General features: G+C 41.0%; 1 protein-coding gene across 4 annotated transcripts; it reads right to left on the bottom strand.

The window, feature by feature from the left end:
* Window positions 1–4,541: 4,541 nt before the first annotated feature.
* Window positions 4,542–18,548, bottom strand: LOC117354631 (oocyte zinc finger protein XlCOF6-like). 4 transcript variants are annotated; one of them, XM_033932447.1, is made up of 4 exons: window positions 18,262–18,547; window positions 17,876–18,002; window positions 12,458–12,577; window positions 4,542–7,487 (listed from the first exon to the last, which is right to left on the bottom strand). In XM_033932447.1, the coding sequence occupies exons 1-4, from the start codon at window positions 18,283–18,285 to the stop codon at window positions 5,266–5,268; spliced, it is 2,493 nt and encodes an 830-aa protein (XP_033788338.1). In that variant the 5' UTR covers window positions 18,286–18,547; the 3' UTR covers window positions 4,542–5,265. The 4 variants fall into 4 exon arrangements, with proteins under 4 accessions (XP_033788338.1, XP_033788339.1, XP_033788341.1 ...); XM_033932448.1 differs by having other exon boundaries at window positions 4,542–7,484; window positions 18,262–18,546; XM_033932450.1 differs by lacking the exon at window positions 12,458–12,577 and having other exon boundaries at window positions 4,542–7,484; window positions 18,262–18,548.
* Between the last annotated feature and the right edge of the window lie 298 nt (window positions 18,549–18,846).

Below are 18,846 nucleotides of genomic sequence, written 5' to 3'. Positions count from 1 at the left end.
CGTATTTCCCTTTTGCTTTTCTAACCTCCCGGTGCGTCCACATCTGGAATACTGCGTTCAGTATTGGTCGCCGCACCTCAAGAAGGACATGGCGGTACTTGAGAGAGTCCAAAGGAGAGCAACAAAATTGGTAAGAGGGCTGGAACACTGCTCATACGCCGAGAGGCTGGATAGGCTGGGGCTCTTCTCTCTGGAGAAAAGGAGGCTCAGGGGAGATATGATAGAGACCTTCAAGATCATGAGGGGCATAGAGAAGGTGGATAGGGACAGATTCTTCAGACTGAAGGGGACAGCAAATACGAGGGGGCATTCTGAGAAACTGAAGGGAGACAGGTTCAAAACAAATGCAAGGAAGTTTTTTTTCACCCAAAGGGTCGTGGACACTTGGAATGCGCTACCGGAGGAAGTGATCAGGCAGAATATGGTACAAGGATTCAAACAGGGATTGGATGGATTCCTGAGGGATAAAGGGATCGTGGGATACTGAGGGAGGAGCTGGGATGTAACACAAGTATAGGAAGTTAATCAGGTAATGAGTATAAACTAACCTGGTCGTGCATGTGCAAGACCGGAGGGCTAGGACTTCGATAGGAAGGCAGGACTTAAATGGGAAACCAAGGTGGCAAAGGAGCCCCTTCTGATGATTCAGACAGGTCTTGACCTGTTTTGGGCCGCCGCGGGAGCGGACTGCTGGGCGAGATGGACCTGTGGTCTGACCCGGCGGAGGCACTGCTTATGTTCTTATGTTCTTAATTTATCCTGACCCTCTTTGGTAGTATTAACATTGGGGCGGCCGCAAGTGCCCAAAATCAAAGGTGCCACATACCTCAAGCTGAATTCAGAGTCTGACTTCTTTCCCTTATCCTGCGTCTCCAAAAATGAGTCCACAGGAAAGTGATAGGAGTCCGGCAGGGCTGTGAAGGTTTGAGTGACCTTGGTATTTAGATACAGAAAGTCAGGACATCCCTATGCACTAACACTGTTTTTTTTTCCTGGCTGTCAATCACTTTTTACTCTTTCCAATTCTATCTGCATTGTATCTCGATCCTGTTGCAATGTATTATATAAAGGCATCACTAAGAAAGAGAGATAATGCCTCCAAATTATTCAAAATACTGCCATTAAAATCATTTCAACTTAAAAGCTCAAAAATTTGATCATGTCACACCACTTTTGATTAACTCCCATTGGCTTCTCATAGATCATCGATTTACTTATAAAATAATGTTACTGATACATAGAACCATAGCTTCCGGTCTACCTGATTTCATCAACAGGTTATTAATCCCCCACAACCTCCATCGCACATTAAGTTCTTCTTATCAAAACCTGTTATCCATTCCCTCTTTAAGACACATTGGCACCATGCATACTAATATCTTTTCTGTGACGGCTCCTACCGTCTGGAACTCAGCACCAAACTATATAAGAGAAAGTTCATCACTTGATAAATTTAAAACTAGCTTGAAGGCCTTTCTTTTTAAAGACGCATTTGGAGTATAATAGTCCTTTTAAGGACTGTAATGGGACTTTGCTCCTTGCTTTTCTTATTCATTTTAATCTTTTCTACAAAGTGCTAGATTATTTATTTTTTGTTTCCTCCCTTTTGTTTTGATCCTTCTCCCTCTCTTTTTCATTATAATTTGTTTTTATTTTATTTTTTTTAAATTTAAATATATACCTTTCTGACTGTCTGTTTTAATAATTACACAAATGTATTTCTACCCTTTTTCATTTTGTTTCGGTAAGTTCCCCAAACAAACCTGAAACCTAAAACGGGAATTTTTTTTTTTCGGCGACACAGCACAAGAAACGGCAGAAATTTAAACCTATAAGCAGTGCAAACACATACGGGAAAGGACCGGTGACACAGAAGGAGAGTATCACACACACGGGCAACATAAGCCTTACAGGGAGCTCTTCTACATTTAAAAGTTTCAGAAATCATATTCGTTCTGTCCACTGAATATACATTAACATTTTATAACATTTCCAATATTCTTTTATCATTCTTAAAACTTATTTCAGACAATTTGTCTATGTATCAAACAAGCTGCTGAAAAGTTCTCAGCCGGCCTACAAACAGTGCTGAAAACTAGTCAGCCTGCTTGTCACTACAACAAAGGAGAAGGAGGACGAGAAGGAGGGGCTGCCCTCCCCCTCTTCCCGCCAAAGACTGCCACAGAATCAGAATCAGATCTCCGACTCCAACTCAACCACTTCACCCATACCACACATCCACAACCTGGTTCACTCACATTCAATTCATATTAAGCCCTACAGGGTTCACCACTTTCACCTACCCTATTCAACATTTACATATCCTCTCTAGGACACCCACTGCAAAAACCAAACCTGATCTATTACATATATGCAGACGACATCTCCATCCCAATCCCAGCGAACAGCATAACAAATGAAACCTCAAAATACATCACTCATATAATGACCGAAACAGAACATTGGACAAGCAACTTCAAACTGAAACTTATCACAGAAAAAAACAAAAATCTTCCTTGCAAGCCTAAAGGATAAAATTACCAGTTCAACGCTACATATAAAAGACCATGATTACCCAATTACCAACACAATAAAAATATTGGGAGTCACATTGGACACACACACCTCACTATGATTGAACACACGAATATAGTGGCAACAAAATGTTTCACGATGTTATGGAGATTAAAGACCATCAAAAAATACTTCAACCCACTATCGTTTAGATTACTAGTGCAGTCACTAGTGCTTTCTACCCTGGACTATTGTAATATCGTTTATTTGGGTATCATTCAGAACTCAGCTGTCCGCTTGATATATGGATTAAAAAAAGAATGACCATGTCACCCCCACCACAAACCACTGCACTGACTGTCAGTCGAGGCAAGAATATTATTCAAGTTCTCCTGCATATGTTTCAAGCTAGTTTGGGGACTAGCCCCTATGTATCTACAAACCCACTTTGCACTCCACAACCCAACAAGACAAACCAGAAACAGCTATCTTTTTTGCATACCCAAGCATAACCAATTGTAAATACAAAACCTTTCTGGACAGAACCTTCATGCTCCAAGCAAATAAACAACAACATTGGCTAGACAGTCACATCAATAAAGCCGAACTGACCTACAATGCCTTTAGAAAACTCATAAAAACTACCCTATTCGACAGATACATCACCTAAACAGAACCTCACCAAGTACTCTGTTTCTTTTCACAATGCTCTCTGAAATCCTAATTCTTGCTGTTTCTGAATTTCTAAACAAACTGTACATTGTAATTTTTTCCCTTTTTTCAGGAAAGCTGCGATTTTTCTTTACAGGTCCGCTCCGAAATTCTTAGCAAACATTATATTTTGTAATTTTGATTCCTAATAGTCTCTGTACTCTGTCCTAATACTCTCTGTACTCTGTACTCCCTCCACATATTGTAAATCGCTGAATGTTCAGCTCTCTTAAATGTAAACCGCCTAAGTGCCTTTATGACCCATAACCAAAAACAATATCACAATGCAGGAATTTTTTTTCAATAACAAAAACAATATAACAATGCAGAAATTTTTGCTTACCTTACCTTATAAGCGAGGTACATTAATAATATACAATATAATCTTATACTCTATAAAATTTTATCTAAGCGATAGAAGAGAAAAGCGCATGCAAAGAATGGTACAGATGACAGAATGCGCAGATGTTTCTATAAATCCACAATAGAGACTTTCCAAAAATCTTCACTTATTTTCATTCTTCCCGAAAGAATGGCAGCTGCTTATTTTCGCAGCGGGAGCTTACCGAAAACTCCACATTAATATTTGTCCTTGCCAAAAGAACAGTAACCACGGCGGGTTTACCAAAAACCCTACAATATAAATAAAGGGTTGGAACAAGTCTCCAATACCTGTGAGTATTAAAGAACAGAATTCAAAAATTCAGAAATACTCACAAAATATTGGTAATGTCAAGTCCATCGTGGACGTAGCCCCCAAATTGAAACGAATGAGGTCCGTTTCTTGGTCCCGAAATCGTCCTGCAAACATTCTATCAACTATTTCAGACGTCAGGAGGCAATTCCCCTTAGAAAGAAAGATACGCAGACAGAGTTCTAAAGGGATAGCCTGTTTTATTATTAGTCTGCATTCATTTATATATCTTCAGTGGTAGTAGCAGATGACGTAAGTACAGACCATATCTAGTGACAGGATACATAGGCTTCAAAGAAGTAATCACAAAGGAGCAGGATATGTACTTCATTGTTTAAAGCTAAAAGATGTAAAAAGCTTCCTTTATCTATCTCAACCGGTACATAGCAGTGGGGGGTCGAGCCTTCATTGTCTGAGAGCTAACTTCGTTAACATAAATTAAATGACCTCTTCCCAAACCATTAAGAGAGTAAACACGAACATTTACTTCCAGCATGGACAGAGACAGAAAACTTATCCTTTAAAATGTGTCCTTTCAGTAAGCACCTGAAAACCAGTCTTTTCACAAAAACGTAACGCTCTCCTCCCCCCCCCATTCTCAATCCACCAAACTCAATGTGCTATTCTCTTCCTTTATTAAGCTCTTGAAAACCGTGCTGAGCTCTATATTCATGGAGAGGATGCGGTATATAAACTTAAGGTTTAGTTTAGTTTAGAGCTTGAGGAACTGGTTCCAGTCTGGGTTTCCAAAATGATTCCAGGTCATGTCAGCAGTTGAGCCTGCATTTCCTAGAGCAGATAGATTGATTGATAGGTCTGTGCTAGTATCTACAAGAGACGTTTTCAAGTTACGAATTTTTGTGGCGAAGTGGTCTGCAAGGTTTGCTGTAGGGGGTGGGAGATCTGTGTGAGAGCGTTTATGTAGGCTAATATCAAATAAGGAATTGACTATTCTGAAGAGTTCTTTGCTGTTCAGCGAAGGAGAATGTCACACCTATTGCACTGGAAATGGTATTTAAATTAGAAGACCCTTCTAATGTCTGGACTGAACCTGGGGACTCCCAACTTCCTCTATATAAACAAAAATAGTACTGGACACCAACTGAAGGGCCAGTAAAAGGAAGAAAACACAATTTTCCAAACTAATATACACAGCTGTCACCCTGTTTTAGGCGAGAAACCAACAAAGTTAAGGTAAACCCTGTACATTTGTCCCCTGGAATAAACCCCAAATCACAGAGTGCATACTTTATCAGGATGGTAATACATTTCATCTAGCAAGGCCTATTCGCTAGTTCAAATCTTGTTTTCTCTGAATTGGAACACATCCATTACTCCAAAGATGTTTAGGTAGGTGGCAGCTTGTTGGCAGCCATTACAGATGTGGAGGAAGGTGGTAGCTTTGTTTCTAGAGTGAAGCTTTTATTACACGTGGTACATATATATGTACATGTGTGAATCACTTGGTGTCTTTTTAGATACGAGCCCAGTGAATCTTTTATTACACTCAGTACATGTATATGGTTGTCCCCTGTGTGGGTCATTTGGTGACTTTTTAAATGTGAAAGCTGAGTGAAACTTTTATTACACTCAGTACATGTATATGGTTTGTCCCCTGTGTGGATCATTTTGTGACTTTTTAGATTTGAAAGGTCATTGAAGCTTTTATTACACTCAGTACATGTATATGGTTTGTCCCCTGTGTGGATCATTTTGTGACTTTTTAGATTTGAAAGGTCATTGAAGCTTTTATTACACTCAGTACATGTAAATGGTTTGTCTCCTGTGTGGATCATTGTGTGACTTTTTAGATTTGAAAGGTCATTGAAACTTTTATTACACTCAGTACATGTATATGGTTTGTCTCCTGTGTGGATCATTTTGTGACTTTTTAGATTTGAAAGGTCATTGAAGCTTTTATTACACTCAGTACATGTATATGGTTTGTATCCCGTGTGGATCATTTTGTGTCTATTTAGATGTGAAACCTGAGTGAAGCTTTTCTTACACTCAGTACATGTATATGGTCTGTGCCCTGTGTGGGTCACTTTGTGTCTTTTTAGATAGGAAAGCCGAGTGAATGTTTTATTACACTCAGTACATGTATATGGTCTGTGCCCTGTGTGGATCACTTGGTGACTTTTTTTGTGCCCTGTGTGGATCATTTTGTGTCTTTTTAGATTTGAAACCCAAGTAAAGCTTTTATTACACTCAGTACATGTATATGATTTGTCTCCTGTGTGGATCATTTTGTGACTTTTAAGACTTGAAATGTCATTGAAGCTTTTATTACACTCAGTACATGTATATGGTTTTTGTCCTGTGTGGATGACTTGGTGACTTTTTTTGTGCCCTGTGTGGATCATTTTGTGTCTTTTTAGATTTGAAACCCAAGTGAAGCTTTTATTACACTCAGTACATGTATATGGTTTGTGCCCTGTGTGGATCATTTGGTGACTTTTTAAATATGAAAGCCAAGTGAAGCTTTTATTACACTCAGTACATGTATATGGTTTGTGCCCTGTGTGGATCACTTGGTGACTTTTTAAATATGAAAGCAAAGTGAAGCTTTTATTACACTCAATACATGTATACGGTTTGTGCCCTGTGTGGATCATTTTGTGTTTTTTTAGAGTTGAAAGCTGAGTGAATCTTTTATTACATTCAATACATGTATACGGTTTGAGTCCTGTGTGGATCACTTGGTGACTTTTTAAATGTGAAAGCCAAGTGAAGCTTTTCTTACACTCAGTACATGTATATGGTTTGTGCCCTGTGTGGGTCATTTTGTGTCTTTTTAGATCTGAAAGCCGAATGAAGCTTTTCTTACACTCAGTACATGTATATGGATTGTTCTCTGTGTGGATTATTTTGTGTCTGTTTAGATCTGAAAGCAGAGCGAAGCTTTTCTTACACTCATTACATGTATATGGTTTGTGCCCTGTGTGGGTCATTTTGTGTCTTTTTAGAGCTGAAAGATAAGAAAACCTTTTCTTACACTCAGTACATTTATATCGTCTGTACCCTGTGTGGATCATTTGGTGGTTATTGAGAGCAGAAAGCCGAGTGAAGCTTTTATTGCACTCAGTACATGCATGTGGTTTGTACCCTGAATGGATTATTTTGTGTCTTTTAAGATTTGAAAGCTGAGTTAAGTTTTTATTACACTTAGTAGAGGTAGATGGTGTCACATATTTATGATCCCTTTTGTGCAGTTGAAGTCCTTTTTTGTGGGTTTTTCCTTTCCTCTTACCATGGTGGAATTTAGAAGTCACTTTATCACTGTTTTTAATTTGGAAGGGTCCCTCTGCTAGGTGTCTCTGGTCCTCAGGGATGTAACTCAGATCCCTGTCATTTCTCTCACACTTCCTGACTCCTTCCCTTGAGACCTCTGTAGCGTCTCTCTGGTTCTTTGATTCCTGCTTATAATTATTTGTATTAATCTTCTCAGTTCCCTGGGAAATATTCTCACAGACATTTTCTGACTGTGTTTGGATTTGTTCCATTTCAACTGGATCTTCTTCTTCATTCTTTTCTCTCTTCCATTTGTGCTGGATCTGATGATCTGCTGGATAAAAACAGAAGGAATTTCTCATGAGTTAGAAAACACCCGTGCTTTCTATGATACTAGTGTAATCTGTATATAATTAGGAAAGAGAGGTTATGTTGCACCAGGATTTTCCATGTGTGGCTTGAGAATTGGTCAGTTTCCTATTTGCAGAGCATTTTTTTCTAGCATTTATCTCTAGACAGTGCCAGTTTGTGAGTTGTTCCTTGAAAATGGCATCGTGTAGAGTTAAGGGAGTCAATTCTCTCAAGGGCGCCAAAAGTCTGAGTGATCTGACTGTAATCTATAGGTTTTGCGCGTAGGTATAGGAATCGCTTGTAGCCAACTTGTGCCCTCCCTATTTGTACACCACCAGCCCCTCGTACTTACGTGCAATAGCTCTTAGGTGCTATTCTCTAAGATTATGCCCAAATGCATTTATGAGCACTCCTGCCATGTCACCTCTGTTGTGGCATGTAACTGCTGTTTTAGCATGAAAGTTACACACCAAAGGGGGACTTAACATTTGGGAAGAGCTCTGAAGAATGAGAATATATTAAAATCTGTGCATATTGGGGAATTTCTTCTACAATCATGAACTAATGACCCCTGTTCCAGAGTCCTATTGAAACATGGTCATTGTTGGGTCATTTTTGTCTCTACTCTGACTTACAGATGGGAGAACTGCCTGTGGATGGAGTGTGGACACATATGACTGTTCTATATTGTTCAGAAAAAGCACAGCTTAAATCTAAATAGATAGACAAATTCGGTAAATTTTCAGGTTATAAAATAAATTGGAATAAGTCTGAACTTCTTCCACTCAATGTGCATTGTTTAAAAAGTATGTTTGAGTCTTTTTCTTTCGTTTGGAAGGAAGACGGTTTAAAATATTTGGGAATATGGATTAAAAATACAGTAGATGAGACTGTAAAAGAAAATGAAAAAAGGCTGTTAAAAAAGGTTACGGAATTATGTGAGCATTGGAATCCATTACATTTATCTTGGTGGGGGAGAGTCCAAACGGTTAAAATGATGATTTTACCTGTAGTTTGCTATCAAATGGGTATGATACCAGTATTTTTTCATGGATCTTTTTATAAAAAGTTGAACTCGATTATTATAAAATTTATTTGGCTTGGTAAAATTCCTAGAATTGCTATAGCATCTTTGCAAAGACCAATTAGGGAGGGCGGGGTAAATTTTCCAAATTTTTATAGGTACCATCAAGCCTATATTTTACGTCAAGGTATGTATTGGGTCCTCCCGGATCTCATTGAGTATACTCCTGATTGGTTATATTTGGAATGGCGACTCATGTTTCCTTTACATCTTTCTCATGTGCTCAGTATCAAGATGCCCAGATTATACAAAGAAAATAGAATTCTAATGGATACTTGGAAAACATACGATTTGTCAGTAATTTAACAGCAATTACTATTAATAACTCAACGAATCAATCCATATGGCTAAACTCCAAGATTCAAATTGGCGGTTTCAAGATCGTCTGGAAACATTGGATAATTGCAGGCATCAGAACTTTAAATGATGTAATTACTAATGGTAAGCTGCTGGATTTTACACAATTGCAACATAAATTTGGGCTTCACAAATCACAATATTTTCGTTGGTTGCAATTGAAGCAGGCCATTCAGGCAGGGTTCCCTGAATGGAAAAATTTGAATACTCAACCTAGCATAGAATTTTTATGTTTTCAGGCGGACTTTCTGGGACATCAGGCCGCACACTGGTATAAAACTATTAGTGAATTGGTTAAAAAAAAGCCTAAAAATACTCTTAGGGATATTTGGAGCATTGAGATTAAGCATGATATTTCAGCATCTCAATGGCCACAAATTTGGTCTTGGAGAATGAGATGTACAATGTCAGCGTCTGTGAAAAAAACTTGTTTTTTCTTGTTACATAGAGCTTTTTGGACCCCAGTTAGATTGCAAAAGTTAAATAGTTCTTTGTCTAATAGATGCTGGCATTGTAATCTGGATATTGGGACTTTAGATCATCTTTTGTTTTATTGTCCCCATATCTTAGCCTTTTGGAATTCAATCTGGGATCAAGTAAATTGTTTATTAGAAAATCACGTAGTATTAACTTATGATACTGTACTTTTTGGTACGTCTATGAGAAAAAAAAGTCAGATATCAATGTGTAATAACAAACTTTTATTGATTTTGACCGGAGTAGCCATTCAACATATTACTAATAATTGGAAAGACCATAGTAGGCTTAATTTTAAATTTTGGAGGAATTCGGTATGTCACATATACAGAATGGAAAGATCAATAGCGGTGCAAAATGGAAATTATAAAAACTTCATTAAAACTTCATTAAAAACTTCATTAAAATTTGGGAATTTGTCATGATTAATGCCATTTTTCTAATATTTCTATATTTAATATGTAAGATAAGGGTGGGGTGGGGGGAGGATTTCTATTATATGAAAAATAACATTACTAGAGGGATTTCAGGGTGGGAGAGGGAGGGTTATATTTGCAATTATAAGATATAACGTTAAGATGTACAAGTGATTAAATCTATGTTATTGTATTGCAATTTTTGTACACTTGATGAAAGTTTTAAAATCAATAAGGAATTATTAAAAAAAAAAAAGAAAAGAAAAAGCACAGAAATCTAACTGAACCCCTCATACGTGGTGAGGATGCACAAAGAACCACATTTTCTATGTGGACAAAAAGATCTCAATATAAACACTCGCTCGGTTAAATTACCATATGAGCTAGTCATAAAAACCTCCATGCTACAAAACACACTCAGGTGACACTTTTAACTTATCCAAACATGTCAGTTATATTAAATGCTAAACCACCACTTGTCTTTGAGTAATCTGGACAATGAATATCAATCAGAGTCAATACTAAGGAACGTTGAGGCAAATGTTTAAATGGCAGCACTTTAAAAGGTGAAAAAAAATGTTGATTCTTTTACATAACCTGAACCTGTTTCCTCACAAACTCAGGGATTGTAACATAAATGCTCTCCACTTTTTTTATGGTCAGTCCTTACTATAATTCACATATTATTCAACAAAGGTTTTGACTTTCCTTAGCCAAACTACCAGGAGCCTCCTCTCCTGAACAGTCTCTCTCTCCTAAGTCCACAATTTCCCAGGGCTATCAACCCTTAACTAGGGAAATTTCTTGTGGAAGCCTCTTCCTCAGCAGGACATCCTCTTTCACAGGGACCTCTCTGAATGATTCTACTTTGTGGCATATAAACGCCTGACTCAGGAGGGTTGTCTTGTTAAGCTGGCTTAACACTGAGCTATACAACCCAGTGCATTCTGGGACATGTAGTCCGCTCAGTCTTGGGATAGCGGCCTCTGCTGTCTGGAGGCGGAATGGTAGCATTAGTAAAAGAGAATCCCTTACTCTTTCACACCAAGCTACTCTGGGTTCACACTGTCCAACATGCTAGCCCTAACTCGGTATCTCTACCATCCAGAACCATCCTCAAAGTACACAAATCATCTAAAGTACTAGGTGTCATGCTAGATCCCACACTTTCATATACGCCACTAATCTCCAACCTCTGGAAGAAGACACTCTACAGCATGAAGCGACAGATTGATCAGACCTTTGTATGACGAATATCATTTTGCTGTTATGGTAAAAATGCTCATTTTATCCCAGCTTGATTACTGCAACTCCTTGTATACAAATCTAAACTCTGCTAGAGAATGACAAGGGGACGGGTTCCCATGACAAACTGCAGTAAGTCCGCAGAAACGGGAAAAATTGTTGCTGGTTTATCACAGGAACAGGAGCAATGACTTCTACCATGTTTCCAAGTTTATTCATCACTTAATATACCGTTTATCAAGAAATACCTAAATGGTTTACAATAGTATAATATGCTTAAAAGAGAAAAAACAAAAACATACTATATCATTTAAAAGAAAAAAAAAAAAAAAAAAATTTGAGAAGGGGAACATGTAACAACAGAGACTGGCTGTAACAGAGGGGAGGAAGGAGAGATGAAAAAGAAAAGAAAGGGGGGAGAGAGCACAGTAGGGAGAGGCAAACAAAATAATTACACCAAGGTCAGATTCGGGCACAGTGATAGCGTTAGCGGAAGAGCAAGACCCCCACAGAACAATATCTCCTCCCCAGCTCCCCTCACGTCTACATTATTTGAACCAGCCAGCTGCCATACGATGAAAATCTTCCAGGGTGCGTTCCGAGGCCTTCCTTCCGATGATGAGCCCCTCCTTGATGTAACTTCCAGTTTCGCGAAATGGGAAGTTACATCAAGGAGGGACTCGTCATAAGAAGGTCTTGGGAACAGGGTTCTGAAAAGTTTTCATCGTGGTGCAGTTTTACCTGAAGGAGCCAGTTGCCCTTCACTTTAGCTCCAGCTGTAGAGCCAGAAAACACCCCCCCCCCTCTGGTACAGCGATAGTGGCAGCGGCAACCCCCCTCCATCACGGGGTGTAAGTAACATCAAGGAGGAGCTCGAAAGCAGCAGGTCTTAGAACAGGCCTCTGAAGATTTTTCATTGTGGTGCAGCTGGCTCCTTCAGGTAACGTTGGCACAAGGGAAGATGGGGAGGAAATGCTAACCTGGGGGGGGGGGTGTTGCCACTGCTATCATGTACCTGTGGTGGTGGGGGGGGTTGTTGGAACCATGGGAGGGTGCTGGCTGGCTCTAGAACTGAAGTGAAGGGCGGCTGACTCCTTTGGGTAAAACTGCGCCACGATGGATGGATCTGGGCTGAGGGAAGAGAAATTTTGGACCCATGGGGGGGGGGGGCTGAGGCTGGAGGGAAGGTACAGATAAATAGAAAGGAACCTGGATCTTTCCTTTCCTCCACCTCTCCAGAGCTAAAACTGTGTGGCCCAGAGGTTAAGCTTTCATTTACAGTCCAAGTGACTTCATCATCTACAAAGGGGTAGCATCCCCAGCAGTTCCCCTACAGAAGGTGTTTACCACAGTCCCTCTTATTACTGCACTCACCTGAGCAGCTGCTGTTCCCAGATTCTCTTTCCTCTGATTCAGGCTCACCCCTGATGTACGGCTCTTCCCCTCGTTCGATGTAGGATATAATTTTAGGAGCGAAGGTCGGAGAACCTGTTGCTGGAGTAAGAAAATTGCATTAAATATCTTAAAAATTTTATACCTCAGAAAAGTAACATAAACCTACATAAGAACATAAGAAGTTGCCACCACTGGGTCAGCCCATTGGTCCATCGCGCCTAGCGGTCCATCAGGTCTATGATATGTAATATGGTTCCTGTCCATTTCTGTAACCTACCTCTTCTTTTTATCTGTAACCCTCAATCCCCTTATCTTTTAGGAACTTATCTAAACCTTTCTTGAAACCCTGCAATGTGCTCTGGGCTATCACAACCTCCGGAAGCGCGTTCCATGTGTCCACCACCCTCTGGGTAAAAAACAACCTCCTAGCATTTGTTCTAAACCTGTCCCCTCTCAATTTCTCCGAGTGACCCCTTGTGTTAGTGGTTCCCCACAGTCTGAAAAATCTGTCCCTGTCCACTTTCTCTATGCCCCTCAGGATTTTGAAGGTTTCTATCACGTCTCCTCTAAGTCTCCGCTTTTCCAGGGAGAAGAGCCCCAGCATCTTCAACCTGTCAGCATACGAAAAGTTTTCCATACCTTTTATCATTTTAGTTGCTCTCCTCTAGACCCCCTCAAGTACTGCCATGTCCTTCTTGAGGTACGGCGACCAATACTGGACACAGTACTCCAGATGTGGGCGCACCATTGCACGATACAGCGGCATGATGACTTCCTTCGTCCTGGTCGTGATACCCTTTTTAATGATACCCAACATTCTGTTCGCTTTCTTTGAGGCCGTCGCGCACTGTGTTGATGCTTTCAATGTTGTGTCCACCAGTTACCAGACATCTGTGAAAACCCAGACATGTCCTCTTTTTCGAGGACATCCAGGACGGTTTTTTGAAGATAAGGGAGTCTGTCACTCCTGACTTCCCCTCCTCTTCCCTGGGCTAGCCGCTGTAATCGTATCTTTGGGCAGCTGGCAGTAGCAGCAAGGTGAGCTTGCTACTGCTGATCTGCCCCAGAAGCCATCTCTGTAGAAGTCCTGCCTATGCGAGAATATGAAGTCGCAGCAGAAAAGCAGATTCTGGGGCAGGCGGACACATAGATCTCATGCAATTCATTGGGGAAATCCTAAAAACCCGACTGGATTGTGGCTCCCAAGGAGGGACTTAGGCCCCTGGAATAGAGGGAGTCTTGAGAAACAGCATGAATGAAGAAAGGGAGGGAGGGAAAGGGACTGGAGAAACAGCATGAAGGGAGGGAGGGAGGGCTGTAGAAGCATTATGGAAAGGAGGAAGTGCTAGACAAAGGAGCATGGAGTAGGGTACTGCTGGATGTGAGGAGAGAGACAGAAATAGGAGGAGAGGAGATTGGAAATAGAGTGAAAGAGGAGGGTTGGAAGAAGGGAGAGAACGAAAGAAGCACTAAAAAGGTAAAGAGGATGGAAAGAGGGACCAAGGAAATTGGTGGAGTGTGGGTGGAGTCACATGTCCTTTTTTTTGTCTTCATAAACCCTCCTTACTCATCTTTATACTTGAATTCTCACTCTAAATAATGAATTATCACCCTCATTTCAATGTATGCAAGCTTCTTCATCCCTGGAATAAGGTAAAACAAACACACTGAGCATGCTCAGACTGATGGGAGCTCGGAAAAAGCGCAGGAAGCCAAAATCATTTTTCCACATCCCTCTCCAGAGAAAACTTTCCAGCAAAGAATTTCAGAGATTCTTTCTTTTCAGTCTCAATTAGGTTATTTCTTGGTATCTTTTTGCAGCCTGTATCCTATCACCAGTATTGCAGATCAGGTCCAAAGTAAACAATTATCACTGATTGGAACCCGAGATGCGAATCGTCTGCTGGTGGGGAAAATACCATTATCTGCTGTGTCTTTGTCCTGGACTCCCGTCTGTCTCTGTAACCTTCGGATGCTTCAGGGATTTTTAATAGCCAAGGTATCTGTGTTCTCCAAAGAGTCTGCAATAAAGCTGGGAGAAGCCGATGTCTGAGTGTCTAAAGCTGAGTCTTCGGTTACTAAGTTAGACTCAAGAGATGTGATCGCGACAAGGACTTGGTGGAGCTCAAACAAAAGTCTTGAAGTTTTGAAATATCAATTAAGATCTAGGAACCTGGAGATTCTTAACTTTTACCTATGGAGCTGATTAAGAAATATGTTATTGAAATCTAGGGGCTTTCAGATACTGCAATTTTCAAACTTTATTAGTGGCCTGGTAGAAAGATTGTAAGGGATGCTGAGGAGGAAGGTCGGGATGTTTAAGATCTCCTGATCCAAGGGACCCTTTGCTTTCTTGCAATCTTCATCTGATAATATTCCTACAGCTTAGCTCTTGTGGTTTAGCTGGAGGAGCAACATCCATCCTGAAATTCCCACTATTGTTCTTGTTAGGTGCTCGAGTCCTAGCAACTTGATAAATTGTGGATCTAGAAAGAAAATCTGTTTTGTGCTAGTCCGGAAAAGTCCTCCAGCATCATCCCCATGGTCGTTCTCAACATGTCCAGCCATTCCACTAATCGCCTGGTTCCTTCGATTTTCCCAAACACGATGTCCTTCTCCAGTGATCTCTCTCTTTTGATGTGGAGATTTTGGAGACCGTATCTGGCGAAGGACGTAAGAAGACTTGATGCGTTCCAGAGGAGGGCAACGAAAATGATAGGAGGCTTGCGCCAGAAGACGTATGAGGAGAGACTGGAAGCCCTGAATATGTATACCCTAGAGGAAAGGAGAGACAGGGGAGATATGATTCAGACGTTCAAATACTTGAAGGGTATTAATGTAGAACAAAATCTTTTTCAGAGAAAGCAAAATGGTAAAACCAGAGGACATAATTTGAGGTTGAGGGGTGGTAGATTCAAGAACAATGTTAGGAAATTCTACTTTACGGAGAGGGTGGTGGATGCCTGGAATGCGCTCCCGAGAGAGGTGGTGGAGAGTAAAACTGTGACTGAGTTCAAAGAAGCGTGGGATGAACACAGAAGATTTAGAATCAGAAAATAATATTAAAGATTGAACTAGGCCAGTTACTGGGCAGACTTGTACGGTCTGTGTCTGTGTATGGCCGTTTGGAGGAGGATGGGCAGGGGAGGGCTTCAATGGCTGGGAGGGTGTAGATGGGCTGGAGTAAGTCTTAACAGAGATTTCGGCAGTTGGAACCCAAGCACAGTACCGGGTAAAGCTTTGGATTCTCGCCCAGAAATAGCTAAGAAGAAAAAAAAAAAAAAATTTTAAATTGAATCAGGTTGGGCAGACTGGATGGACCATTCGGGTCTTTATCTGCCATCATCTACTATGTTACTATGTTACTATGTGGTGACCAAAATAAGACAGTCGTAATTTCATCATTTGGGCTCCGAGTGACATCGCTGGTTTGATCTCTTCCAGAATCAATTTGTTAGTTTTTCTGGCAGTCCACGGCACGCTTAAAATCCTTCTCCAGCACCAAAGCTCTTGTTTCCGCAGTGTCCAGCTTTCGCATCTGTAATTGAGCACTGAGAAAATGAGTGTGTGGACAAGTCTGATCTTCATTTGGAGTGTTAACTCATTGCCTTTGAATACTTTGTCATGAGCCTGCACTGAAGAGCAACCAAGTGCTATTCTGCAGAGTATTTCCTCCCTGCTAGTTGCTTTTTTGTTTACAAAAGAGCCCAGGAGATTTCAGTCTCTTTTGAAAACTAATAGAATTAGCACATGCTAAAGGTTGGGTGTCCTATTTTATGCCTAAGGGCCACGTGGCATTTAGTGGATGCTAAGATTTATTAAAAAGGCCTCCAAGTTACTAATACAATTCAACCCCCCACCAACTAGTCCTCTAAACCCTCTCGCAATAAACCTTTAATTTATGTTGCAATACTCCAACATGGCAGACTGTGGCTCTCTACAGCCCACCCCCCTATTCTAGTCATTGGCAATCCAGCCTGTGTATAGACAGCTGTTTCTTCTACTGTCCAGATGTACGACTTGTCCTGAAAGAGATCTTGACCTCCTATTTCTCCCCCTTGAACATTTGTGATTTCAAAGTGTTTGACCATCCCCCATCTCTCCCACCCTTCTGTTTAATAATCCTTGGAAGAAACCACACTGCAACATAAATTTAACTTTCATGTTTCCACTCCTGATACAATCCCCATCATTTTTCATCCTTATACAAAGTCTGTTGCCTCACGGCTGCAACTTTAGCCATCCATGAGATCTCCTCCCGTTTCCTCAACGCTCCCTCCTGAACAGATAACGTACCCCCTCTCCAGCTCGCTGCTAGCTGCCACAAAATAATAATCCGCAATATTTAGTTGATCATCTCGGTTTGTGCCTCGCTTCCCACCCAATAGACAAATCACGGGTCTAACTCCAGAAGATCACCCATTATTTCTTGTACCTGTTTAACTACCAGTACTTGCAGGCCTTAGTAAACATCCACCACAAATGGTAAAAATCCCCATTTGCTCCGCAGCCCCTCCAAAATCTTCCATCTCCCCTCTGATGCCATTTATGAAGCTTAAGTCCATTTCTTGATTCCTTTGTCCCGTCTTCCCTTTCCCATTAATTCCTCAAATTTAATGGCTTCCTGCACATATCCCTCTTCACGTCTCAATCTGTATATAACTATTCACTTGTAAAAAGAGGATAAAACCAGCAGCTTCCAGATCATAATGTTCCAAATTCCCTTGGCGTTCAGCGTTCTGTAGTCACTTGACCCCTTTGCTTCCTTCCTGTGAAATTCCCTAAACATAATCCCAAGCACAAATTCTGGATTATGTCCAATGGACATCAGCCGAGCAATTGTCATCTAACAGTGTTTCCCTCACTATGTCCCAAATATCCAGTGTTAATTAAGTGATTGGGTTTCTACTTACACTCCTCTGTATAGGCCAAGCAGCACACAACCTATACTCTGTCCTAACATTTATAATTTTATCCAGAACTTTTTCTCACTTTCCATGCGACATGCTACGAATGCCTGGAGTGGAGCTGCCCAGTTATAGCCCTCTTTGTGCCAGATAGAGAATGACATAGGGACAAATTCCCCATCCCCACAGAATCTATCTCCATCCCCATCCAGTGCCCACAAATTCTGTCCCTGTCCCATCCCTGCAAGCTCTATCCTCATCTTCAAAAGCCTTGAACACTTATGATTTTAAAGTGTTCAAGGCTGTGCAGATGAGGACAGAACTTGCAGGGATGGGGATGGGACAAATTTGTCCCCATGTCATTCTCTAGTGCAAGACAGTAAGACCCTCATAGTCTCATCTGTGTTCATCACACGAGACAAACATAATCAAAATTATCTTTATAATGATGGTCCACTACTGCTAATAGACATGCAAATGTATCCATTACCCAGTGAGAGCAGGGTCTGATAGTTCTCCTCCATCACCTCCCTGTAGAGCTCCTTCTGCTCTTCATTTAAATACTCCCACTCCTCCTGGGAGAAAGAGATAGCGATGTCCTCAAACTTCACCTGCATCTGAAATAGAAACCAGAAACACACTCAGCATCTTCCAGCACTTCCAGAAAGAGGTCTCCGATGGGGTGGAGGGAAATGTACTGGATGCACATAATTTACATTCCCAGAGTAGTTCTGTTTGAGAAGAGCTGCCAGTGCTGGGGCTGAGTGAGGCAGAGGGAGATGCTTAGGGGTGGATAGAGAGTATTTCAATCCCAGAGGAGGGTTCTGGGCACTGAAGGGTTTCTGGGTTGGTCTCTCTCCTTTCAACAAGACCCACCTGGGCAGAAGCTCCTGCAGCCATTTCCCAGGATCAGGCTTTAGCTCTTGCAGTGATCGGGAACCGGAAGTTTCGGCTCAATTGCAGGAAGAAGACAAGACTCGTTTCCTGGAGCATGATGATATCACCAAAGGGGCGGCACTTGAAAGAGTTTTCTTCTAGGCTCCACCCCTTTCAGAGCTGATTGGTCAGACAGTTGCTGGGGTGGGAGAGAAGTGGAAGGTTCCACCCACTAGCTCTGAGAGGGGGGAGGAGGAGGATTTTCAGCTCCTGGCACTCATTGGTCAGACTGATCCTGGGCGGGGACAGGAGTTGAAGAGGGAAATAGTGATGTGGAGACGAGGAGAATCATTGCAGGGCTTTGCCTTCGTCGGGGCTGTTCGTTTCTTGTCAGTCTCCCATCAGCTGAATGGGAAATAGAAGTTGCTCCTTGGACAGGTGATGGTTTTTTTATTTTTTATTTTTATTATTTATTTATTGAAATTTTACATAATTCACAAGAATATTCCTCTTGTACAAGTAAAACAGAAAAGAAACAAATTAAATAAAGTCACAATTTCTACTATCAGGAAAATTTCATTCTTT

The sequence above is a fragment of the Geotrypetes seraphini genome, chromosome 2 (assembly GCF_902459505.1).
Source record: "Geotrypetes seraphini chromosome 2, aGeoSer1.1, whole genome shotgun sequence".
NCBI lineage: Eukaryota > Metazoa > Chordata > Amphibia > Gymnophiona > Dermophiidae > Geotrypetes > Geotrypetes seraphini.
The sequence above is the reverse complement of the archived record's forward strand: the minus strand, read 5'-3'. Positions and strand labels throughout refer to the sequence as shown.

Bases quoted from the DNA above. Each gene is read 5' to 3' on its own strand.
- LOC117354631 (XM_033932447.1), bottom strand. From the start codon at position 18,285: ATGGCTGCAGGAGCTTCTGCCCAG. The intron at 12,578-17,875 runs GTAATGGATACA...TTCTTACTCCAG, and splicing joins TCAGACCCTGCTCTCACTGG to CAACAGGTTCTCCGACCTTC. The intron at 7,488-12,457 runs GTGAGTGCAGTA...GTTTTTATCCAG, and splicing joins TGGGAACAGCAGCTGCTCAG to CAGATCATCAGATCCAGCAC.